This window comes from Sorex araneus, chromosome 4 (genome assembly GCF_027595985.1).
Source record: "Sorex araneus isolate mSorAra2 chromosome 4, mSorAra2.pri, whole genome shotgun sequence".
NCBI lineage: Eukaryota > Metazoa > Chordata > Mammalia > Eulipotyphla > Soricidae > Sorex > Sorex araneus.
In genome coordinates, this window is record NC_073305.1 from 175,059,149 (window position 1) to 175,085,082 (window position 25,934).

Consider the following 25,934-nt stretch of genomic DNA (forward strand, 5'->3'; position numbering starts at 1 on the left):
GGTTTTCTTAAAGACTCACGAAAAGAGAAAACCTCTCCAGGACTATTTCCCTCCCCAAACAAGATCCGTCATGGCTCTTGCCCTTGAAAAATACACATCGCTGGGCTGGAGAGATGATACAGCTGCTAAGCCACTAGCTCTGCACGCGGCCGACCCGAGTTTGATCCCAGGCATCCGATAGGGTCTCTCCGAGCCCCGCCAGGAGTGATCCCTGAAGGCAGCCAGGAGTAACCCCTGAGCATCGCCAGGTATGGCCTAGAAAGCAAGCAAACAAACAAAAGCAAAAAGAGGGGGGAAAACCGCCCCTCCCCCCACGGCCCAAGCCCCCAGCCGTGCGCCTGGATGAGATGGCTACCACCCCAATCCTGAGCTTTGAAAATGAAATTGCCCACCGTCTTTCATGCAAACTAAAAACAAAATAAAACACAACCAGAAAATCCAGAGCACATTTTTCCCAATTAGCTGAAACTTCTAGCAATGGCCAGCGCTGCGGGCACCCCCAGGAACCCAGATGTCCGGCCTCCCGGAGAGGGGCACACACAATGGCAGGAGCACAGCCCTGGTCACTTGGTCACCCACCCCCCAGGTCCCCCCCCATCGCCGCCCCGCCCCCGCGTCCTGGCCGACTGGAGGCAAAGCAGGATTTCCTGTGATCGCCCGGCTCCCCGGGGCCGAGGTGCGCGCGCCCTGCAGGACCGACCGACCTCGGCCCTGCCCGGGCAGGAGTCGCTTAAAGATTAACTTTCTGGGCTGGCGGTGCCCAAGTGCGTCTCAAAGATTGGAAACTTGCGCGGGCGGGAGGCTGCAGCGCGGCTGCTCTTTCAACAGGCGATTTGTTCTCCTGTCTGGGGCTCATTTCCATGCAAAGCGCCTGACATCAGAGCACCTTTTGTTGCTAAACGCTTTCTGAAGCATCGAGGGGAGGGAGTCCGGGGCGGCTGGAAGAGCTCATTTTGCAGAAAGGGGGTCCGGGGAGGGCCTTGGCGGTTTCCGAGGCACCGCGGTCACGCCCGCCCGGCCCTGCCCAGACTTGCCAGGAGCAAAAAAGAGTCGCGTGCCTGCGTGAGTTGGTTCCCGTCCCGGGGAGGAACGGCTTGGCAGTGTGTTTCTCGGCGGCTGGGCGGCCAACGTTCCCCGCCGTCAAGCCGGGTGGTGCGAACTCTGCCTCCTGCCTTCTCCCCCGAAAGGCCCGGGCGCAGCCGGGCCGGGCCGGGCAAAAGTTTTCTTTCTGGAGTTGTCAGTTCGCGCCGTCACCTAAGAGCCGAGGAGCCGCGAGCGCCCGGCCGCGGCCCGGGGTGGGGGATGCTGCGCGGGGGCGCGGCTCGCTGACGCGGCGGGCGGGGACCGGGGCCGGGGGGCCGGGCGCGCGCGCTCCTGCGGGCACCGGGGCGCCGCGGGGAGCCGGACGCACGGCCCGCGCCGGGATCGGCCATGGAAGAGGACGCGGGAGCGGCTGGCCCCGGGCCCGAAGCGGAGCCCGAGCCCCAGCCCGTGGCCGAGGAGCCGGAGGCGGCTGCTGGCATGTCCGAGGGCTTCTCCCGGCTCTGGACCGACGTGATGGGCATCCTGGTGAGTTACCTGCGTGCTGCGGGCGCGCGGGGCGCTCGTCGACTCGCTCTGCCGCTCGGCCCAGGGGGTCGCCCGGTACTTGGGGGGCTGTTCAGTACACGTGGTGGAGGATTTCTAACTCTGATTAATAACTAACAAGCCCCAGATCGCGTCCAAGGTATAATATAGTATATACATTGTATTACATTGTATTAGATCCAAACAATCAGGTGTGAAATCCAGGCGTTTTAGCTGGGACACCTGCTGAGAAGTCGGCGTCGGGGGGCGGGGGGGGGGGGAAGGCGGCTAGAAAAGTCCCTTCCGAGCGTCGATGTAAATAAACACGGGTTGGCCGAGGTTCCTGTCGCCGTTGGATTTGAGAAGACGTCGCTGGCTTCTCCGTTTGGTGCTCCGGCGGGGAGAGGGAAAGACTTGCAGGTCCCCCAACAGGAACCACCCCCAGGTTGGCTGTCTGGGCTCAGTTGGCCGGTTTTGCGTTTGTAGGTTTACAAGGCTGTTTGTTGTCCTATGTTTGGGACGCGGAACAATAGGGCCGATTCTGTGAAATCTGTGCTGTCATGTGTTTGGAAAGGGCCACTCACGTTTTCAACCCGCCCCGTGGAGTTGGCACCGTTTCTGAGACTGAGTTCTTGAGCGAGGAGGACGGGGCGCTGTGGGTCCCAGTACCTTGGGGGAAGGATTCGGTTTGATTTGGTGAAGCCGAAGGTTTGGCAGGTAGACAGGAATCAGATGGGAGGGGGAGTGTTATTCTAGGCAGACATCTTAATCCACCCATAAAATGTCCATTTTTGCTTAAAGGTCTGGGACTGGCACTTGTGGGAACTCCTTGGAGAGAGGGCTCCAGATTTTCAGCAAGGGGGATTTGACTTTCCTAAGGGGACATGCATTATTTCAAAAGAAACTTCTTTTTGGGAAGTGTGGAAGAATGCAATTCCCGCCCCTCCCCCTCCCCCTTTTTTTCTAAAGCAAAGTAAATCAGCTTATTGGGCTTTGGACTGAGTTCTGGTCACATCCTAGCTCTCGTTGACCTTGGCTAGGGTGTGAGCTGAGATGATCCTGATTTTCTGAGATCCAGCTAAAATAATGTCTGTGTAACTGGCCTGTAATAGGTGCTCAATAAATGGAGAGTCCGCCGGGTTTTTTTTTTGTTGTTGTTGTTGTTGTTTTCTACAAGCAGCCTTGACTCATCTTTCCAGACTTCCAAGTGGAAGTCTAGTTTTTCAATTTTCAGGTGTTTATTTTTGGTCAGTCCCGTGGGTGTCAGAAGATTTCTATTTGTTCTGCGCACTCAACAACAACAATTTGTTGTTGTTGTTGTTGTTGTCGGGCCCCATCTGGCAGTGCTCAGGGCTTAGTTCTGGCTCTGCACTCAGATCACTCTTGGCCAGGGTTCGAGACTGCAAGGGGTGCCATGGCTGGTACTGGGGTGGGTCATGGACAATGCAAATGCCCTACCTGCTGTAAAATCACTTCGGCCTTCTCTTCAATCTTTTTTTTTTTTTTTTGCTTTTTGGGTCCCACGCAGTGATGCTCAGGGCTCACTCCTGGCTCTGCACTCAGGAATTACTCCTAGCGGTGCTCGGGGGACCATATGGGATGCTGGGAATCGAACCTGGGTCAGCTGCATGCAAGGAAAACACCCTACCTGCTGTGCTAGCTCCAGCCCCCTTCTCTTCTATCTTAAAAAAAAAATTATAACATGGTCGTGAAATCACAGATATTTCATTAACCCCGCCGCCCCTCCCCCACGTGTTTGCCTTTCCAGAGCTGTGCTCAGACGATGAGTCCCTTCAGTGAAATTCCAGAACATTTGGAAGTTGTGCCTGTGGACTGTTTAACTTTGCCCAAGCAGGAAGTTGATGGTGTTATTTCTTGCTTAGATCTCACTGTGTGATTTTCGGTCACTGAGAAAACGGGGTTGACAACATCACATGGCATCCCTCCCCAGGGGATGGGCTGGAGACCGAGGGGCACCCGGCTTGTTTTGGAAGCGAGTGTTGGCAGGTGGCATGACCCAGAGACTTTGCTTTTCCCTTCCTTAGCAGATTCCAGCATGGCGGGGTCAGTTGCTGCAGCGTGTGCTTTGGCGGGGCGGCTCGAAGGGGTGGGGCCCAGACACTCAAACCTGTTATTCAAAGGGCAGATGCGGGAGAAAATATGTATTTTTCTTACAAAGCTAATATTTCCATGTGAGACTGGAAAGACTTGAAGGATTGCCCTGCACAAGTTCTAGTCACTCTCCGTTTCCCATCTTTTAATTTTTCTTGGAATTAAGAGTAGGATAGCAGGAATGTTCCTTGGTGAAATCCGGAGGAAGACGGGGCTTACCTCTCCTTTGTCCCATGTGTGTTGGAAATCAGCAGATTAGAAGCCAGGCCCTTGCTTTCTGCTGCTGCTAGAAAGCTCTCACCCAGTGCTTGTAAGAAATGGTATCTTTGAGGAAACATCAAGACCCAGGGGCCAGAGAAAGAGTACAGAGGTTAGATAGCACAGAGGTAAAAAACGTTGCAGGTCTTGTAATGTAGCTGTTCCTGCTAGGGTGGTTCAAATCCCTGCTTTCAGCTGTGGCCCCTGTGCCTGGCCGGGTGGGGTGACCCACTGAGGGAACTCGGTCATGTTTCTCTGCACTGACCAAAATGGAACACACATTTCCTTTATTTTGTATTTCAACTATTTTGCAATCAGCCTAGACATGTGAAATGATTTGAGCAGTGCCATATGCATTTGTTACTGACAACTGTTCCCTCACCTTCACGCCCTGTACTCGATGCTTAACTAGCCCAGATTCACTTAATAAAAATGTTCTTACGCCAGAATGTTTTGCAGGCCAGGAATCAAACCCAGAGCCTCACGTGTAGATTGCGCGCTCTCTCCCACTGGGCTACGTGTGTGCGTGTACGCGCGCGCGCAGCGTTTTAGGGATGTGCGATTTAACAGATTCTTTCACTACTGAACTTAGGTTTGGAGAGGAATTTCGCATCCCATCATAAGTGTAAACAAACTTCAAAGTCTGTTAGTTTCAAACATTTCTTTTAGGAGAATGAATACACCTTCTGTGTTTTGAAGGATGCTGGGCTTTTGCCACAGGGCATTTTGCTATTTCTAACCCAGGAAGGGGTGTTGCTTAAGAAACAGATTTTTTTTCAGGGGCTGGAGCCATAGTACATAGAGCAGGTAGGTTGCTGGTCTTGTATGTGTCTGACCTGCATCCAATCCCTGGCAATCCCATACAGTCCCCTGGAGCACCCCAGGAGTAATCCCTGAGGGCAGAACCAGGAGTAATCCCTGGGCATTGCCAGGTGTGGCCTAAAAATCCAAAAATAAAAAAGAAAAAAAGAAAGAAAGAAAAAAAAACAACCCTAGAAACCTAGATCTCAGTGCAGGATGGTTCTTCGATTTCTTTGGGGCACGGTGTAAAGTGATTCACTCCTTAAAATCTTGAAATGAGTCAGGAGAGGCATAGACATAGAATGATTGGACTCATCTGTGGGATATATATAAAAAAACATAATATGAGGCCAGTACCCAAGGACATTAGAAACAAGGACCAGGATGGAGGACTGTCCCAGGGCCGGAAGCCCATGTCAAATGCTGGGGGGGAGAAGGCAGTTGGAATAGAGAAGGGACCACTGTAACATTCTGGATAAGAACTGCATGCTGGGGCCGGAGCCATAGCACAGCGGGTAGGGCATTTGTCTTGCATGCTGCCGACGCGGGTTCGATTCCCAGCATCCCATATGGTCCCCTGAGCACCACCAGGAGTAATTCCTGAGCGCAGAGCCAGGAGTAACCCCTGTGCATTGCTGGGTGTGACCCAAAAAGCAAAAAAAAAAAAAAAAAGTGCTGAAATTAGGGAAAAGGACAAACATGATAACCTGTCAGTACCTGTATTGTAAATTACAATACCCTGAAGGAGGGTGGGAGGGAAGAGAGGGGAAAGGAGAGAGAGAGAGAGAGAGAGAGAGAGAGAGAGAGAGAGAGTGCTTGCTATAGAGTCAGGCTGGAGAGAGGGTGACAGAAGAGAAACTGGGGTCATTGGTGGTGGGGAAATATACAATGGTGGAGGGATGGGTGTTGGAACACCATATGTCTGAAGTCGACCACAATCAGTTTTGTAACTATCTCATGGTGATTCAATTAAATAAATAAATAAGTAGGCTCACTCCTGAGGCCAGAGCAATAATAGTACAGCGGTCTGGGTGTTTGCCTTGCATGTGGCAGACCTGGGTTCAGTCCCCGGCACCCTATATAGTTCCCCAAGCACTGCCAGGAGTAATTCCTGAGTGCAGAACTGGGAGTAAGCCCTGAGCATCGCTGGGTGTGAAAATATCAAGACTAAGGGGCCAGAGAGACAGTACAGAGGTTAGATAGTACAGAGGTACAAAAACACACAAAAAAGATAAAAAAGTAAATTAATTCACTCCTAGGCAACTCAGTGACTGGAGCTCACGCTTGGTGTCGCAGAGTCCCAGTTTGATCCCCTGCACCTAATGTTCCCCCAGAAGTGTCAGGAGTGACTTCGAGCACTGACCTGAGAGTAGTCCCTGATTATTGCTGGCTGTAGCTTGAAAGAAAAAATAACCAACCAAACAGAAACGGGTGTGCAGGGGGGAATGGCTGGGGAGATAGTGCAATGGGCAGGGTGCAAAAATAAAGACAAATTGATTCATTGCCATACTGTTCAGCATCGTTCCATAGTTGTTTTTCTATAACTGGTAACAGCATGTTTATTTACAGAAATATATTCTAATGTTTGGTATGAAAATGTTTGAGGTTGACTAGAGTGATGCATACTAATAACTGCATGAAAATAGGTGTGGGATTAAGAGAAAATGAGTGTACAAATATTCTACGGCTTGTGAGTGCCTGTAGGACAGGGTTAGTGTTTTTTCTTCTTGTTATTTTTAATCTTCAGTGCCTGGGACTTATTGAATCCTGAGAACATGGTTGGACTAAATTAAAAACAAACAAACAAACAAAAACCCAACAACACTGCTTCCCAAATGCAGGAACCACATCAAAATACAGCTCTGTAAAAAAACTCATGTCTCGCTTTAATGGGGTGCACTTAGGAAAACAAGAATAAATTAAGTCCATGCTTCAGCTCCCTTTTCGCTAGTTTTATCATCATGCAAAGGAAATTCCTGGCACTTCCAAGTGGTTATGATAATGGCAAATTGCAACATGTTTGTAAACCCCAAGCAATTAAACCATAGCCTTCTTGTGAAATCCGCGTCCTTCTGTTCGCAAACTCTGCGTTGAGGCTGGGTTGGGGTCTGGGGGCAAGGCTGGGGTTTCAAAGCACATCACCTTTCAGGAGGACATGCTTAATTTCAACCCCCAAGTGCAAATGAGCTAGAATCCTGTGCGATCACACTTTCCTCTTGAGGCCATACTGCAGACACATATTCCCCGTCGTCCATTCTACTTTACTTAGTTAAACTTTCGGTGTGCGGGGAGAGGGCAGTTGTTTTTAAGAACAGAAACTGCTCAGGTTATTAGATATGGTAGGTCATTTTCTTCCCTCTCATTGATTATCCATTTGGTGTCATACATTGTGACCATTCTTAAAGCTTTCCCTTAAGAATGTAAGTGCCTCTTGAGACCTCAACCCGGTCTTTTTAAAAACTGAATTGGGAGAGGAGAGGATGGGAGTTGGCAAGTGCCCATTGTTTGCAAGATCCTGAGAGATGCCCCTCCCCCAACCCTTAAATTTCCTCTCTTGGCGCCCTAGTCCTGCTGTCTACACCCATTTCCTAGCTCTGCTTGGAAAATGCAGTTTGTAGAGCTGGAGAGTGACTCCAAGCCTTCTGCTTTTCTAGCTCCTAAGAAAGCTCCCAGAAAGTTTCTTGGTGGTAGCCTTTAACCCATCAACCTGTTGGCCATTGGCTGTGGTCGTTTTTTTTTTTTTTTTTTTATCCTTTTTTTTGAAGACCCTCCTTTGCTTTGTATATTTAGGGAAAGTGTGGGGGAGGGGAGAGCCTTTTAAAGGGAGAGTGCTTTGAGTCTTTCCTTTTGTCCATGTCTGGAGGTGTTTTCCTGGAAGCCAGACATCTTAGGACTAAATTGTCAGTCTTGGAGTTGGAGAGTCAATTATTGCATCTTTTTTTTCTTCCTCTTTTTGGGTCACACCCAGTGTTACTCAGGGGTTAAGTTCTGGCTCTGCACTCAGGAATGACTCCTGGCAGTGCTCGGGGGACCATATGGGATGCCGGGGATCAAGCCCTGGTTGGCTGCATGCAAGGCAAATGCCCTACTCATTCTACTATCACTCCGGCCCAATTTTTGCATCTTGGAACCAGCCCCAGTTTGACATTTTTTTCTGACTCCGTTGTAATTTGGGGGCTTTGTAAGTGGTGGAGTTCTCAGTGGTGGCAGAGGGGCAGAGGGAAGCATGGATGGGCTCATGTCTGTAAGAACCAGGACTAGAACTCAGGCCCCAAGTTGCAGTTCTTCATGAAAGACAAAGTGACAAGTCTTTGGTGATTGCAGTGGGAGAAGGAGGTGCTGCCATCTAGTCTTCTGCTCCCGTGCTCCCCTTTTTCCCCTGTGATCCGGCCATCACTTGCCACTCTCCCTGGCTTGGGCCTTGCCCTTTTCCTCCTGGGGTTTTCACATGCTTGATGCATGGTCACCTATGGTAAATTTTTTTGGGAGAGGAGGTCATATCCAGCGATGCTCAGGGGTTACTTTTGGCTCTGCACTCAGAAATTACTCCTGGTGGCGCTCGGGGGGACCATTTGTGATGCCCGGGATCGAACCTGGCTTGGCTGCGTGCAAGGCAAATGGTCTGCCTGCTGTACTATCGCTCCAGCCCCTGTAATGTCTCCTTTTCACCATGACAGCAAACATACATGTCGTCCATTGCACAGACTAGGATTTCGAGCGTGGTCATATTCCTTGGAAAAGAACTCCTAGTTGCGGTCTCTCTTTTCTCTGTCTATCGGGATCCTAGATCTGGGATCTGTGGTCCCTTTGCTGGGAGCGGTCTGCCTGAGTGGCTGTGGTACCCCGGGGGCTGCTCACAGCTGTGTTCCTGTGGGTGCCGCTAGGGACGGAACTCGGGCCCTTCACATCCGAGATGCTGGGCTGAGTCACAGCCTGTCTCCAAGCTGCAATTTTATAGTACTTTTTGTTATTCTTTGGGGACCACACCTGGCAGCCAGGGGTTACTCCTGGCTCTGTGCTCTGGGATCCTTCCTGGCAGTGTAGGTGATGTCAGGGTTCAAACTCTGCTCAGTTGCATGCAAGGCAAGCACCTTAACCCTTTTACAACTGTTCTGGCCCCTCAATTTTATTTTATTTTATTTGCTTTTTGGGTCATACCCGGCGATGCACAGGGGTTTCTCCTGGCTCTGCACTCAGAAATTACTCCTGGTGGTGCTCAGGGAACCATATGGGATGCTGGGAATCGAACCCGGGTCGGCCACATGCAAGGCAAATGCCCTACCCACTGTGCTATTGCTCCAGCCCCAGTGGCCTCTCATTTCTTAAATATATATATATATATATATATATATATCTGTATATATATATATATATATATATATATATATATATTGAGGAGCCATACCCGGTGGTACTCAGGGGCTAATTGTGGCTTAGCGCTTGTGGGGGAGTTATCCCTGGGGGAGCTCCTGTGGCATCAGGGATTCCACTCTCTTTAGGCCCAGTACCTTTTCTTTCTTTATTCATTGATTAAGCTGCTTAAGGCAGCACTCAGGAGCCACTCCTGGGTGCCTGTTTAGTGATCACTCCCAGAGATGCCGGGGATCGAACCTGGGCTGCTTACAGCAAACCATGTCTTCATCCCTTTGAACTATCTTCATCTAGTCTTTAAGCTCAGTATATATATATATATATATATATATATATATATATATATATATATATATATATATTGGGGTGGTGGTGGGGCACCCTTAACAGTGCTCAGGGCTTACCCCTGGCTCTGCTCAGGGATCACTCCTGGCTGATCTCCGGGGACCCTAAGGGGTGCTGGGGATGGAACCGTAGTTGCCGTGTGCCAGGCAAATGCCCATCCCACTCTACTATGGCTCCGGCCCTACATCACACTTAATTTTGAGGTCAGATGTATTTTTCTGGCCACATGCATTTTTCCTTTTTCAGATGGCATGCTCCTTTATTTATTAATTTCCTTCTGGTAATAAGACCCGAAAATGAGGGCCTGTCCCTCCCGAGGCTTGCTCCAAGCCAGTTGTTTGGTGTCCCCCTTTCTTTGGTTCCATAACGCTTCAGCATTCATTCTTTATGAGGCGAGGCGTCTCCTGGAGATAACCCCTTGGCTGGTACCTTTTCTTGTTTGTCAACCCAGGGAACCCAGATGACTGCTCGGAGATGCCTCCTCAGACATATGGTGTCTGAGACTCAGGACAAAGGCTTACTAATGGGATCATTTTTCCTCTCTGTAATCAGTAGTTTTCCTTTGCCCAGGGGTCTCTCCCGCTGTCTTTTTCCTTTTCTACAATGATTGCTGAAAACAGGAGCGAGTTGGTATTTAGGAGGAGCGCTCTGGAGGCGGTGGTTCCTTGCCTTGTGGGGAAACCTGGTCGTTTTGGGGGGGGAGGGGGGGAGGCGCTGGACACTTACTTCACGGGGGCTTATTTGGGTGTTTCATTTCATTGGCTGTTACTTCGGCCTTGAGAGCCAGTAGCAGGTGGTCGCTATCTGAGATTGTGGCTTTTTTCTCTCACCTAGCCAGCAGAGTGGGCTTAGAAGGGAGTTACCATCAAAATTTTTCCTAAATGTGCCATTCACTGAGAGTGGGATTAAAAAAAAAGCGGCAGTGTTTACTCAGTCTTAGTGACTTTAAAGATTTATTCTGTATCACTCTGTCGCTGTCATCCCGTTGCTCATCGATTTGCTCAAGCGGGCGCCAGTAATGCCTCCATTTTGAGGCTTGTTGTTACTGTTTTTTGGCATATTGAATATGCCATGAGTAGCTTGCCAGGCTCTGCCATGCAGGTGAGATACTCTCAGTAGCTTGCCAGGCTCTCCGAGAGGGGCAGAGGAATCGAACCCGGGTTGTCTGCATGCAAGGCAAACACCCTACCAGCTGTGCTATCGCTCCAGCCCAAAGATTTATCCTAGTTGATTTTTTTTCCTTTAGCTTATTTGCCTAACACTTGGTTTTGGCTAGGTTCTCCCTTAACATCTCCCCAAAGCACCCCACCACGTTAAAAATATTATTTAGGTTTCTTTTTAAAAATAGTGGTTCACCTAAGCATAGTAGAGATAAGGACCAGGAGGATCACTCCATAGCTTAGAAGCCGATCTCATGTGCTGGGGGGAAAGGCAGCCGGGATAGAGAAGGGACCACTAAGTAAATGATGGTTGGAGGGCTTGCTCGGGATGGTAGATGTGTGCTAAAAGTAGACTATGGACCAAACATGATGGCCACTTAGTACCTGTATTGCAGACCATAACACCCAAAAGGAGAAAGAGAGAGTGTAAGAGGGAATGTGCCTGCCACAGAGGCAGTGGGGGTGGGGGGTAAAGGGTGGGGGTGGCAGGAGGGAGACTAGAAACTTTGGTAGTGGAGAATGGGCACGTAGAGAGATGAGTACCTGAACATTGTATGACTGAAACGTAATCATGCAAGTTTGTAAGTCTGTAACTGCATCTCATGGCGATTCATTAAAGTAAAAAAAATAAAATAAAATAAAAATAGTATTTCAGGCTGGGGAGAAAACTCAATGGACTTGTGTGTGCTTGAATGCAGAAAGCCAGGGTTTGATCTCTGGCCCTGTGTGCCCCCCACCCCACTCCCGACATTGCCAGGAGCCACCCTAGAACCAGAAGTGACCCCTGAGCACTGCTGGTGTGGCCCTTATAAAACAAAACAACAGCAAAATAATAATAATAAAAACAAGTATCTCAAAAATGCCAAGTGAGGCTGGAGCAATAGCACAGCGGGAAGGGCTTTTGCCTTGCACATGGCCGACCCGGGTTCGATTCCCAGCATCCCATATGGTCCCCTGAGCACCGTCAGGGGTAATTCCTGAGTGCAAAACCAGGAGTAACCCCTGTGCATCACCGGGTGTGACCCAGAAAGCAAAAAAAAAAAATAAATGCCAAGCTTGGGTCTGCATTTGTACGCAGGAATTAGTCCATATTGGACCATATGGGATGCCAGCCATCGAACCCAGATCAGCCGTGTGTAGGGCAAATGCCCTTCCGGCTGTGCTGTCGTGCCAGAGCAAGAGCTAATTCTGAGTACAGAGCTGGCTGGGGCTCTCACAGCAAAAAAAACCAACAAAACAAAACAGTAAACTGCACTCCCCCCAAGCTTCCTGCCACAGAATACACACACACACACACACACACACACACACACACACACTCACATGTACACACACACAAAATAAAAGATTGATAATTTCCTTGTTTGAGAATGCAAATATTTGAAAAAATATTTGATGTTTGTTGTTTGGACCATAGCTGGCAGTGCTTCGAGCCTACCTACCATCACCCTGATATTTGGTGTTTGGAGGGCACTTCCAGTGATGCTCAGGGACCATGCAGTGCCAGGGATGGAGGCCAGAGTGCATGCATAGCCTGTGCTCTAGTCTTTTGTGATGTTCTTTGCCCTCCCCCTCCCCCCGTTTTTTATTTTCAGTGAAAATAGCAATTCAAATTAGCTTCTACATCTAAAACAGTGACCAGAACTTTGGGATATGGAAGATTGCTCCATGGCTTAGAGCAAGGGTGTTAGAAGCATTTGGCTGTGAATTTGATCCTATGACAATGTCAGTGGTTACCGTTGCAGTGGCTTTGTCCAGAGCCACAAGCAACTGGAGTCCACCAGGGCATGTATGTGTATGTGTGTGTGTCTGTATGTATGTGTGTGTGTCTGTGCATGAGTGACTCCTAGTTATCACAGCAACAAAAGGAAGGAAGGGGAAAAACATGACTAATGGACAAGACCTAGGTGCCGGAGAGATAGAACAGTGGGCTCCACACCCTGCCCCCTCTGATTCCATCCCTGGTACCACGTATGATCCCCTGAGCACCGCTAGGGATCACTCCTGAGCTCAGAGCTGGAAATAGCCCCTGAGCACAGCCAAGTGTGGCCTCAACACCACTCCTCCCAGTTGTGCAAGGACCATAGTTAGGTGTTTGTGCAATCCCATTAAAAATGGCCAGAGAGGGACTGAAGAGATATTCCTGTGGTTCAGTCACTTACCTCGCACCTGGCAGACCTGAGTTCAATCCCTGGAACCCCAGATGGTTCTCCAAGCCCACCAAGCCTGATGACTTACTAGGAACATATGACATGTTGGAAGTAGTAACAAATTATTTGATTTAATTTGATTTATTTAGGTATTGTGCTCACATTCAACAGTGCTCAGGGCTCATACTTGGCTCTCTGCTAAGGATTGATCCCTGGCTGTCCTCAGGGGACCAAATGTGGCGCCAGGGATTTGAACCAAGATCAGTCACATGCAAGACCGTGCCTTAACAACCTCCCCCCACCTCCCCATACTATCTTTCAGCCTGATTCTATTTTTTGAACGTTGGATTCATAAGAAGCATTAAATTTGTTTTATTACATTAATTTTGATGCAACCTTTTCCAGGGTTTTATTGAATTAACTACTGTTTCAGGGTCGCCAGTAATTCCTTCTGGCTCTTGATGTCTGTCTGCAGTCTCCAGACAAGATCGTATTAGATCATCTCACGGTCATCAGACAAGACTTTATAAAAGCATCCTATGGTCGTGGTGGTCCCCCACCAGAACACACCCCCCCACCACCACCCGCTACCTGCAAACACTTTTCAGTGTGAAAACAAAAGGAAGTTTTTCAGGCAAAAAAATGGGATACCTTTGAGGCTAACTTCATGATGCTCCTAAAGAAAATCTGAAGGAATTTAATATCTTTGAGACAGTGAAGACCCTTGCACCTTCTGGGGCTGGGGAGACAGTAGAGAGGGGAAGGTGCTTGCTTTGCACGTGGCTGACCCACATCCGATCCCCAGCACCTCATGATTCCTGAGCACAGAGCCAGGAGTAAACCCTGAGACCTCCCGGATGTGGCCTCCAAACATAGACAAGAAAAGCGCGTGCTGTGTTGGAAGGACCAGAATGTTTCATCTGAAAAACATAGTGAATGGGGAATTCGTCCTGTGCACCATTTCCCAGGAAAGCCTGGGCTGGCCAGGTCATTGCTGCTGTCCACAGCTCGGCCCCACTGACCTTCCCCACATGTGTTGCCCAGGTGTAACTTCCGGGAAGCCCCTCGTCACTCCGGTGCAATGATTGGCCTTGATTAGGATGTTATGAAACGGAAGCTCTACGGTGAGCATTATTAGAGCAAATAGGTGTCAGATGATTCATAGAGGACGGGCCATGAAAGATACAGTAAAACCCTGGTGATGTAACGCAGCGTTGGCTAAGAATTATGTGTGTTTCGACAGAACCCTGTGTCGGGGGGAGCAGCCCCGCGTCCTCTATCAAAGAACTCATCAGCCTGTCCCGGCGCTGTAGGGCCCTGCATTCCCGAGCCCTGGCAGGGCTGCCATAGAAACCAGGAGCCCGGCGGAGCTAAGGGAATGTGAGCGGCTCCAGGGCTGGGCTGCAGGGAGGCCCGTGCAGGAATGATGTGCGTGTTACTGGAAATATTTGCACTTGCCCAACGCCTTGTCCTCTCTGCCCTTCCTAGTGTCTTGACCTGCGTGGATTCACTGACGGCTCTCCTTCCCACCAGCCCATCTTGCAGCGATCCACCGTGCTTTAGCCCTTACTAAGTCACCTAGGCCTTTTCTAGCATACCTGCCTTCTGCCTTTCATTGGCCTCCCCTCTCCTCTTTCTCTTCTTCCCTTTCTGCCCTTACCTCCTCTCCTTTTCCACTACCCTCCTCTCCTTTCCTCTCCCCTCTCATCCCCCCCCTTTTTTTTTTTTTTTGCTTTTTGGGTCACACCTGGCAATGCACAGGGGTTGCTCCTGGCTCTGCACTCAGGAATCACCCCTGGTGGCGCCCAGGGGACCATATGGGATGCTGGGAATCGAACCCAGGTTGGCCGCGTGCAAGGCAAACGCCCTACCCGCTGTGCTATTGCCCCAGCCCTCTCATCCCCTTCTTCCCTCCCCTTCCCTCTTCTTTTTCCCCCCTCCCTTGCCCTCCCTCCCTTCCTTGTGTTTTTAGGCTCATATTTGGCAGTCCCTGGGGGCTGCTTCCAGCAATGTGTGTGTGGGTCTCTCCTTGCCATGCTTAGCAGCCATGTGGTGCCAGGGCCGGGAGCCGGGCCTCCTGTGTGCAAAGCATGTGCTTAGCCTACCAGGTTGATCTCTTCATGCCTATATTCCAGCACCCATTCTTCAACTATTTCTTTTGTTTTCCTGTGGAATAGGCAAAGGTCCTCAGGAGGTTATCTCTCTGCCAATTTTTGCGAATAAGCATCCAAGGTAGACCAGACCCAAGTGGCTATGGCTTCTGCTAGTCTTTAGACAAGGCTCGGGGGCTACTCCTGGCTCTGTCCTCAAGAATCACGCCTGGCTGTGCTTGGGGGGACCATATGAGATGTGGGGGATTAAACCCAGGTTGGCCACGTGTGAGGCAAACACCCTGCCCACTGTACTATCATTGCAGCCCCCCCCCCCCGGTTTTGCTAGTCTCGGACCAGGATTTGGGGTAAAACCTGAAAGTGACATGCAGTGTCCTTGAGTCTGTGTTTCCTCTGGTTGCCTGGGCCCCGGGGTCTTGCATGCTGTGTGGGTTTGGGGGTCACCGAGCTAAACACTCATCCTTGAAGACCCACGGATTCCAGAAGACAGAGTGAAGCCAGGCCTCCGGGTCTCTGTGACCGGCATGCTGTGAGTTTGTCTAGAACAACACAATTGCAGGTCCCATGATTTCTAGTTTGTTCTCCTATTATAGAGAACAGGAAGGGCCCCACTTCCACAAGACCGGGAAAGGCGAACTCTACCCCGTTTCGCCTAAGGGTTTTCAAGTGACCAGGCAGTTCTTTTTTTTTTTTTTTTTGAAAAATAATATTAGCTTTTGTTTTATTTATTTATTTTGGCATGGGGGCCACATCTGGCAGTGCCCAGAGGTTTGTTCCTGTGCTCAGGAGTGTCAGAGATTGGGAAATCAAGAATGCAGTCACATGCAAGGTGTATGCACTTACCTCCCAAGTCATGTCTTGTGGGGTCCCGTCCTGTCCCGCAGGGAGGACCCTTCGTGGGGCTAAGGGAGGGGACGCAGCCGAATGAACAGACGCAGAGCCAGAAGGAGGAGGAGAGAAAGAGAGAGTTCATTCACAGCAGTTACAATACTTATACCTCTGCTGGGAGGGGGGTGGTATAGTATGCATGCTTGGACCCCCATAGGAACAGTAGTAGAATGCTGATCAGGCATGGCCGTTGGCTAGTGAGACAAATGGTGAAATGATAAGATCACAGGAATCCCAAGCAGCCTCCGCTTGACTAGACGATAAGAGCCAAGCTCTGTAAGATGGCTCCCTACAATGTCTTCCACCTAGGTTTTGTGTTTTATTTTTGTTTTTAGGCCACATCCAGTGATGCCCAGGGCTTATGCTTGGGACAACAGAACCTGCACTTTGGAATTACTCCTCGTGGTGCTTGGGGGACCATAAGGGGGTGCCGGGGATCAGACCCAGGTCAGCTGCATGCAGGATGAACACTTTGCCCACTGTACTATCTGTTTGGCCCCCTGCCTAATTTTGATATAAAGAAAAAAAAAAGTCAAGGTTTGATATAAAGCAAAAAGTCAAGGTCTGGATATGGCTCAGGGTTGAATCCATGCTACCTTGCATGTATGAATGAGCTCCAGCACCGCAGGGAAAATTTAAAAAAGATATTTTTTAAGGCACAAGAACCTATTGTTTGCATACCTACAGAATTACTTGCAGACAAGTTCAAGAATGTTTGGTTTCAAGTCCTTACACATTAAGAAGAAAATCCAGGGCAAGAGTTCCTTAAGGGCACCAGGTTACAGATGGTTCCAGAAGATCAGCCAAAGACCAAGTGAACAAGCCAAAGCAAGATGGGTTTGAGTGATTTGCTAGTCGGGTCAAGATAAGTAAGCACGGAATTATGCAATGCAGTCTGGCAGTCCCCAGAGATGAGGTTCTGAAAGTTGTTTTGGTTGAGAAATGACTTAGTGGAATGATGGGGTGGGAGTAGGGGGTTGTCTGTTGTCCCAGGAAGCTCCAAATCAAAACAGGCTTTATTCGTGCTGAGAATTGTGTCCTGAGGTTGCAGCCGCATCTCGGCTGTGACTGAGGCTGTGACTGACGCTCAGTGTTGTATAACTGGGGAGATGGCCAAGCTCGGAAATGGTTTTTACAGCTGAGGGCACTCACATTTTTTGTCTTTGAATATCAGTCAGTCCTCCTTCAACCATTAGCAGTTCATTGGCTCCCTGGCTTCGATTTTCTTTTGTCCTTTTTAAAAACAGACACGAAAATGGACTTGAGAATATGAAAGAATATCAGCACATAGTATGGTCAAGAGGAAGGGTGCAGGGGCTGGAGCGATAGCACAGCGGGTAGGGCATTTGCCTTGCACTCGGCCGACCCAGGTTCAATTCCCAGCATCCCATACGGTCCCCCAAGCACCGCCAAGAGTAGTTCCTGAGTGCATGAGCCAGGAGTAACCCCTGTGCATTACCGGGTGTGACCCAAAAAGAAAAAAAAAGAGGAAGGGTGCAGGGGTATGGAGGTAGTATCATTTTTCTTTGCTGTATACCCAAGGAAACTGAGAAACCAATTTCCGCCCGTCTCTGTTCTGCCCTCTTAATGCTCAGAACTCATTGGAGAAGGCAGAACATTCTATATTACACTCCCTGGTCAACCATTGCAATCATTTTACTCCCCAAAGAGATTGAGTGGAGGTTATATATGTGTGTGTGTGTGTGTGTGTGTGTGTGTGTGTGTGTGTGTGTGTGTGTGTGTTAGTTGGAGCCTTCTTTGAAACTGCCAAAAGGCTTGGTGGAGAGTCCTTTGTGAAGATGCTCTGGGGCAGGAAGACTGGAGGACCTTGTAACAGGAATTTATCTTTAAAAGTAATGTGGTTTACAAAGCTGTTATCAGTGTGGTTTCACACTTAGAAATTTCAGCACCACACGCTGCACATGCTATCTTCCCCCTGTCTCTCCTGTGGTGGATTCCTTCTGGAAACCAGTTCTCACTTTCTGTTTGCTTCACCCCCCCTCCCCGCCCCCCCACAACAGCCTTTTTGTGTCACACCCAGCGTCAATTTGGCCCCCTTTCTGTTTCCTGTAGGCATTTTAATTCCCCTACCTTGGTTCTTTATATCCCACTTATGAGAGAATGTGTCTGTCCCTCTCCTTTGACTAATTTCACTCAGCATTAACTACAATCTCCACATACATCCCTGTAGGGGCAAATCGCATGATTTCATCTTTTGAGTTTTTTTTTTTTGGGGGGGGCGGGGAAAGGGGTCACATCCAACAATGCTTAGGGAGGACTCCTGGCTCTGCACTTGGGAATTACCCCTGGTGGGGGCTTGGGGAACCCTGTGGTATACTGAGGATCACTCTTGGGTATGGTTCTTGTAAAACCAGTGCCTTACCCACTGTATTATTTCTCCAGCCCTATTTCATCTTTTCTCATAGCTGAGTCGTATTCCATTGTGTAGATGTGCCATAGTTTCTTTATCCACTCATCCATTCTTGGACACTTGGGTTGTTTCCAGATTTGGGCTATTGTGAATAGTGCTGCAGGGAACATAGGGATGCAGGTGTTTTTTCTGAATAGTTTTTGGGCTCTTCAGGTAGATGCCAGAAAGTGAAATTGCTGGTTCATATGGAAGGAAGTTCAATTCCTTGGTTTTGTTTGTTTTTGGTTTTGGTTTTTGGGCCACATCTGGTGATGCTCAGGGGTTATTCCTTGATCTGTGCTCAGCAATTATTCCTTGTAAAGTGCTCAGGAGACCATTTGGGATGCTGGAGAATGAATCTGGGTCTGCTGCACACAAGGCAAGTACCCTACCCATTTCCTCAGTTCCTCACTTTTTTTTTTTTTTGCTTTTTGGGTCACACTCAGTGATGCACAGGGGTTACCTAAAAAGGCTGGACCATTAAACATTTGCATCAGCAGTGAATCAGAGTGACCAACACTGGTTATTTTTATTCTTTTTGATGTGTTTCATGCGTTCCTCTGGTGTGAGGTGATACTCATTGTTTTAATTTGCATTTCCCTGATGGCAAGTGATTCAGAGCACCTTTTCTTATCTTTCGGCTGTCTGTGTGCCTTCCTGGAGGACACACAGACAGCTGTTCATCTCTTCCCCCACATATATATATATATATATATATATATATTTTTTTCTTTTTGGGTCAAATTCAGTAATGCTCAAGGGTTACTCCTGCCTCTGCACTCAGGAGTTCCTCCTGGCTTGGGGACCATATGGGATGCCGGAGATCGAACCCGGGTCAGCTGCCCTACCCGCTGTACTCTTGCTCCAGTCCTCCCCCTCATATTTTTATGTGTGTTTTTTTAAAGTTCTACCAGTGCTTTATATATCTTGGATATTACTCGCCCCCCCCACCCCCCCAAGTGAGGTGTTTGCTTTGTGTGTAGCTGCTTCTTCTGCTGTAGCTGAGATTTGATTTCTGGCACTGTATGTGGTTCCCTGAGCACTGCTAGGGGTTTCTCCTGAGCACAAAGCCAGGAGTAGTTCCTGAGCACTGCCGGGTGTGTGTAAAAGTACCCCTCACCCCAAAAAGTTAGTGCTAAGGAAGGGTAGATTCTCTGGATCTCGAGGGTAATCTCGACTTGAGACCACCTGATATGACAGGCTCCCCCTTCTCAGGGGCTGTGGGGAACTTGAAAATGGGAAATCATTCTTCACTGGGTCGCTGAGTGTGAGAGGACAGGGATGAGAATGGAAAGAGGTTTAAAATAGGTTTAAGTGCTTTGCATTTTATTCTCTGTGGATCCTTTGATCGGACATCTCAATGACTCTCTATGGGACATTTAATCTCTTATGGGACATTCAGGTTCAGTTCCCCCTGAATATACTTTCATTCCCACCAGTGGTTCAGAATACACACTTTCAGAGAATTTTCAGCAGTGTGGCCTCTTAAGGTATTCCAGAATAGTGAGGGGGGAAAAATGGAACTTTCTAGGTCACAGGTTGCTCTTCCTGTTGGCGAAGCTCCCTGCAGTGGGTTACTAGTGATTGCTTCTTCCAACTCTGAGTCGATGATTTGAGCCGAAACCCTCGTCACTTCCCTTAGGAGACCGTTACACAGCCCAGTACACATCCTATTAAGAAACTTCTGGTTTGCAGAGGAAAAGGAAAGTTGTCGAGTTGGGAAGGAGGAGGAAGGAAGTTGATAGAAAAGGCCCAGGAGTTTCCTATGATACACTCCACTCTTTTTTGGGATACAAACTCCCACAGTGAGCCCCGGAGCCCAGAGCACAGCCTCCTGAGGCTGCCCCTTTAGAACCACAGTGAGTCCGTCACTTGGCATCCAGCACGGCAGTGGGCAGAGAACGGGTGGAGACCCATAAGGATCTGGGTGTGGGAGGCAGAAATGCAGAAGTTGGAAGGTCCTGAGTACTTAGGGCTTGTGATTCAGTTTCCCCGGAGGATGTAAGGTTAGAAATGGCTGCAGTGAGGACAGGAAATGACTCGAGCCCAAAGGGAAGCTCATGTGAGGTCCGGGTGAGGGAACGTTCCAGTGGGTAGTGCTGCCTCTGCTCAGCCGCTGTGGGAGACCCCCTCGAGAGAGGGAGCATCCTTGCCCGGAGTTCTCCCCGCCAGAACCAGCCTGCGGCCACAGTGAGACAGGGAACAAGAAGTGCAGGGCTTTGATGTTGCAAAATGAAGGACAGTCCCCCTGAGCACAAGGCTTTTCTTGGGGTTATTTTGCTCCTTTCCGTGGCCAGTTCCTGGCTGGCACATTTCACTGGCCTACAACTCAATTCTACTGGGCCCGCTCTGCATGGCACCACACTCTTTCTCTGCTCTTGCTCTTGGTCACCTCTGTCCGTGGCGTCCATCCCACATTGCTGCGCTGTCCAAAGCCCCATTGCCCTCGACGAGCTCTTCCTATCTTTTTTTTTAGGTTTTTGGGCGACACCTGGCAGTGCTGAAGGCTTTCTCCTGACTCTGCTCAGGGATCACTCTTGGCAGAATTTAGGGGACTAGATGGATTCTCAGGGGTCAAACCCAGGTCAGCTGCGTGCAAGGCAAGCACCCTACCTGCTGGCCTTATCTGATAGGTGTTCGAGACCAACTCCTGGCCCTGTGCTCATGGGTCACTTATGTTGTTTTTTTTGTTTTGTTTTGTTTTGTTTTTGTGCTGTGCTCAACACAGCTGTGCTCAGGGGTTACTCCTGGTTCTGAACTCAGGAATCACTCATGATGTGCTCAGGGGACCATATGGGATGCCAGGAATTGAACTCAGGTCAGCTGCATGCTAGACAAGTGCCGTACCCACTGTACTATCTCTGCAGCTCGGGGGTCACTTCTGGAGGTGCTCATTTGTGGTGCAGGAGATGAAACTGGGGTGGGCTGCATGCAAGACAAGCATCTAACTCCCCCTACTCTCTCTCTCTGGCCCCAAGACTGCAAATTCCTCGGGGGGAATCCAAACACCGTGATCTCTCTTTCCTAAAGTCCATTTTCCGATGCATAGTTCTTGGCTGCAGGTTTAGTGAAAGGGGTCTTGGGTCTGGGAAGATGCATGTTGAGAGGAGGTGCAGGAAGGTGCAGGAATAGGCTATGCTGAGGGAGTGGGGCAGCAGAGGGTGGACCCGAGAAAGTGTGGGCTCCACCGGCGATGAAGCTTCATCTGGAAGTCAAAGAATTTGGTTAAGGGGAAGGTTTGTCTGGGCTTGGTGAGATGCCGCCCAGTCTCTGGGCGTCTGCTGTGAAATGACGGGCTGCTGTGTGTGGGGGCTTGATCAGCACTTCATCTGGGGCCTTAAGATGGTTATTTGAGAAAAGAGAAACCACAAGGGCTGATGTTCCTTCTCCCGGAAGTTCTCATCTTCCCTTTTCATCTTGATCATGGGTGTGGGTGGATTTAGGAGTTGGTAGGCAATTCATCATAATTTCAGGTGTGGACTTCATACTTATCATTGCTGGTGATTCCTCTTTTTTGTTTTTTGGACCACACCTGGTGGTGCTCTGGAGCTACTTTTGGCCCTGCACTTGGGAACCAATCCTGGTGGGGCTGGTGGGACCAGATGAGTGTTGGGGATTAAACCCTGGTTGCCTTGGGGTATGCAAGGAAAGCGCCCTTAGGGCTATACTATTGCTGCTGTTCCATAGTCTCTTTTTGACTGAGAACTCTCTGGGAGACAATATGTATGTATAAAAGCATGTAAGACTGGTGTCCCCCGGAGACATGTGCATGCCCTATCTGCTGTATTATCGCTCCAGCCCTCCCCCCCCACTTTTTTTTTGTGCATGCATGTTGAAACAGTATTATTTTGAACTGGGCTATGGAAGATGGATGAAGATAGCCTTTTCTTGGGATGTGGAAGATGGCTCAAAGGGCTGAGCACATGCTGAAGACCTGGGTTTGATCCCTGGCATCACATGCTCCCCCAGTTACCGTCAGGAATGAGCATTGCTTGATGTGGCCCCCATACAACAAAACTAACTGTCTTAAAAAAAAAATTGAGGGCTGGAGCAATAGTACAGCGGGTAGGGCATTTGCCTTGCACACGGCCGACCCAGATCCAATCTCCAGCATCCCATATGGTCCCCAAGTACTGCCAGGAGTAACTCCTGAGTGCAGAGACAGGAGTTAACCCCTGACCATCACTGGGTGTGACCCAAAAAGAAAAAAAAAAAACAAAAAACAAAAAACAAAACAGCCCACCCAAAACAAAACAAAAAACCAACTCATATATCCTTTAAAGGTATTCATCACTTAGTACTCTGAGTTCATTCTGAAAATGGGGGGAGGATAAATACATGTTATTAATGCATATTTTTGTGGTCTATAGTCTCTTCTATACTAAACTATATCAATTCCTTGGAAATAAAAAAGGGCCCATTTCCCTAAGGAGATGCGTTGAAATAGGTCCCAGAAGGAGCTGTCTCTGTCACTGGCAGAGATAGGAGAACCCTGGAGAGTGGCACGTGGTTCTGTTTTTGTGGCTCAGGGGTTGGGCCCTGGGGTCTCGCATGTACAGCACGCCTACTGATACTTCCAGCTAAAGCACCCAGCCACCCTGCCCCTGGTTTTGTTTTTCGTTTTGGGGTTACCCAGCTGAAGAAATTCGGAAATTACTTATGATGGTGCTCAGGGGATCATAGGGGCGACTGAGGATCGAACCCCAGTCAGCCATGTGTAAAGCAAATGCCTTACTCACTGTACAGTCCCTCCATCCCCCTTCTTTTCTATTTTTTTTGCATCATCAAGAATCAAACCCAGGACCTCACCTGTAGGAAGCTGCTTCACCGCTGACTCACATTCCCCGCCCACGGGGCTTAAGCGCAGCCAGATGACCTTTTCTTTTTGGACAGAAGTCCCATTAGGTCGACATGGAGTTGAGCAGTCCACACAGGGCTGCCCGCGCCCCAGAGCCGGGCCTCCGGAATGACCGCCTCCCTGCACCTCCTGGAGGGCCTGGACACACAGCTGCCCCTTGTCTGTCTGTTTGGCCCACCTGGGCAGTGTGACATGTGGCAGAACTGCTGATCCCGAACCAAACACCAAAACTGGGGCCAGGGAAATGGCCTGAAGGGCGGAACACATGCCTAGCACATGGGAGTTCAGTTATGGACTGCACTCTCTGTAGCACTGTCATACCACTGTTCATCGAGTTGCTCGAGCGGGCACCAGTAACGTCTCCATTGTGAGACTTGTTGTTACTTTTTTTTTTTGTATTAAATTCTTTTATTAATTCACCATGTGGAAAGTTACAAAGCGTTCAGGTTAAAGTCTCAGTTATACAATGCTCAAACACCCATCCCTTCACCAGTGCACATATTTCACCACCAAGAATCATGATATACCTCCCCCCTTCCCCCCACCTCCCCAGTTGTTGTTACTGTTTTTGGCATATCAAATACGCCATGGGTAGCTTGCCAGGCTCTGCCGTGCGGGCGGGATACTCTTGGTAGTTTGCTGGGCTCTCCAAGAGGGACGGAGGAATTGAACCCCAGTTGGCCGTGTGCAAGGCAAACGCCCTACCTGCTGTGCTTGCTACAGTCTACTAGTTTTGGACACTGCCTTTTTTTTTTTTTTTGGCTTTTTGGTTTTTGGGGTCATACCTGGCAATGCACAAGGGTTACTCCTGGCTCTGCACTCAGGAACGACTCCTGGCAGTTCTCAGGGGACCATATGGGATTCTGGGGGATCAAATCCAGGTTGGCTGCGTGCAAGGTAAACGCCCTCTTCATTGTGCTGTTGCTCCAACCCTATGGACACTGCCGGGATGCCTCTAGGCCAGCACATGTGGCACCTGTTAAAGAATGTGCTGAAGACCAGGGCGATAGTACAGCGGGCAGGGCATTTGCTTTGCAGGTGCCAACCCGGATTCCATCCTGGCACCCTGCATGTTACCATGAGCCCTACCGGGACTGATCCCTGAGCAGAGCCAGGAGGAAGCCCTGAGCACGGCTGGGGATGGCCCACCTAGACAAGCCCAGCACGCCCTTTAGAACCGCACAGTGACTGGGGCAAGAAGCGGTCCTCGGGCTGGACTCCCCAGGCTGCATCCTTGAGGACGCGAAGGAGCCTCCCTCTGGCGCAGAGAGCTCTCTCGGACAGAGCAGCGGCCCCCGTCCAGTCTGGCACCGGGAAGGGGGATTCCAGCTCATCTCTGAAGCTTTGCCTTCCCGAACGCTCCCGGAGGGGCTAATTGTGTCAGACTTAATTAAGTGGCTCCCAAATCTCTACTACCTCTCTGTGACTGTTCCTAAAAATAAAATACTTGATAGAAAGTGTATTTTATCTCACATCTCCGGGATCTGTGCAGACAATGAATTCTCACGTGTGCTACTTACGAGAGTTGGTGAATATTTATGGAGCGTCAGGGTTGGAACAATATATTACTGCGGGTAGGGTTCTGGTGTGCGTGTGTGTGTGTGTGTGTGTGTATTGCTTTTTGGGTCACACTCGGTGGTACTAAGAGGTTACTCTTGGCTCTGCACTCAGGAATTACTACTCAGGAATTACTCCTGGTGGTGCTCGGGGACCATATGGGGTGCCAGGGATAGAATTTGGGTGAGCCACATGCAAGGCAAACAAACGCCCTACCCGCTCTGGGTAGGGAATTTATTGCTCCAACCCCGGGGCTCTTAACTTTCATGCAGCCAACCCAGCTCAATTTTTGGCACTACGTATGATTCCCAAACAGACCAGGAGTGATTCCTGATTAAAGAGCAGGAGTGAGCTCTGAGCACTGCTGGGTGAGGCCCACACACAAAAAACAACAAAAAGATTCGCAAATCTTCTGCCCCAGGCAGTGCTGGCCTGTGTGTGTGACAGGCTGACAGAGGGGATGGATTCCAGCAGGATCAAGCAGGAGCTGCCCGGGGCATGTGGACCCAGAGATTCTGGCTCTAAACCCATGTTGATTTTCACTGGGTGCGACACTCCATGTCCTTGATGCTGTCATTTTCTCCCCAGAGCTGCAGTCAAGGCCGCACTCGGGAAGGGCCGTGTCTGGGAAGGCCAGCTGCAAGGCCAGGCAGCTAGTCTGTCCACCTCCTTGCTACCAGGGACTGGCTGGTGCGAGGGTGGACCAGGACATTGGGGCCACGCAAAGAAAGGAAGGACAAAGTATCTGACACTGGAATGTCATGAACAAAAGGACAGGCATGGCTCCCGGGTGAGAGCCCCCGGCCCTTAGTGCAGGGGGCTGTGAGTTAGATTCCTTGCAGCCACCCACACATGCTCAGTGCATTGTGCATGGGGCCCCCAGCTCTTCGAGAGAGTGAGGAGCCACGCGTGAGAGCCCCACAGCTAAGCGCGCCTGGAGCAGCTGCTCTGCTGAGCTCAGGGCGCCAGCAGCCGGTCGCCAGCTCCTGTTCCCCATCATGTCGTGCTTTCCGGAGCTGAAAGGGTTTTTGTTGCTTGGCCGGTACACTCCGTGCTGCTCAGGGCTTCCTCCTGGCTCTGCACTCAGGGGACCCCGTGGGATGCTGGAAATCGAACCTTGGCTGGTCACGAGAGAGTCCTGCTGTGCTGTCTCTCCAGCTGCTGAGCTTTAAGAGTTACAGCACCCCAGTCCTTTAGCCGGACCTCACCCACACCCCCATTCTTCTTCTTTTATTTATTTTTTGTGTTTGGGGTGTCCGCACCTGATGGCCCTTGGGAGCCATGCAGTGCCATGGATCGAGCCTGGAGCTCCTGCATGCGAAACATGTCCTAATTTTGCTGCATCAC

General features: G+C 49.8%; 1 protein-coding gene across 3 annotated transcripts in view; it reads left to right on the forward strand.

Annotated features, from left to right (window-relative positions):
* The first annotated feature begins 639 nt into the window (after positions 1–639).
* Positions 640–25,934, forward strand: part of SASH1 (SAM and SH3 domain containing 1) — a 220,481-nt gene continuing 195,186 nt past the window's right edge. For 2 of the 3 annotated variants that reach the window (XM_055134915.1, XM_055134917.1), the window contains exon 1: positions 640–1,569. In XM_055134915.1, the coding sequence (XP_054990890.1) occupies positions 1,432–1,569 (138 nt within the window). In that variant the 5' untranslated portion in view covers positions 640–1,431. The remainder of the gene's footprint in view (positions 1,570–25,934) is intronic. The other variant, XM_055134918.1, reaches the window with a different exon arrangement.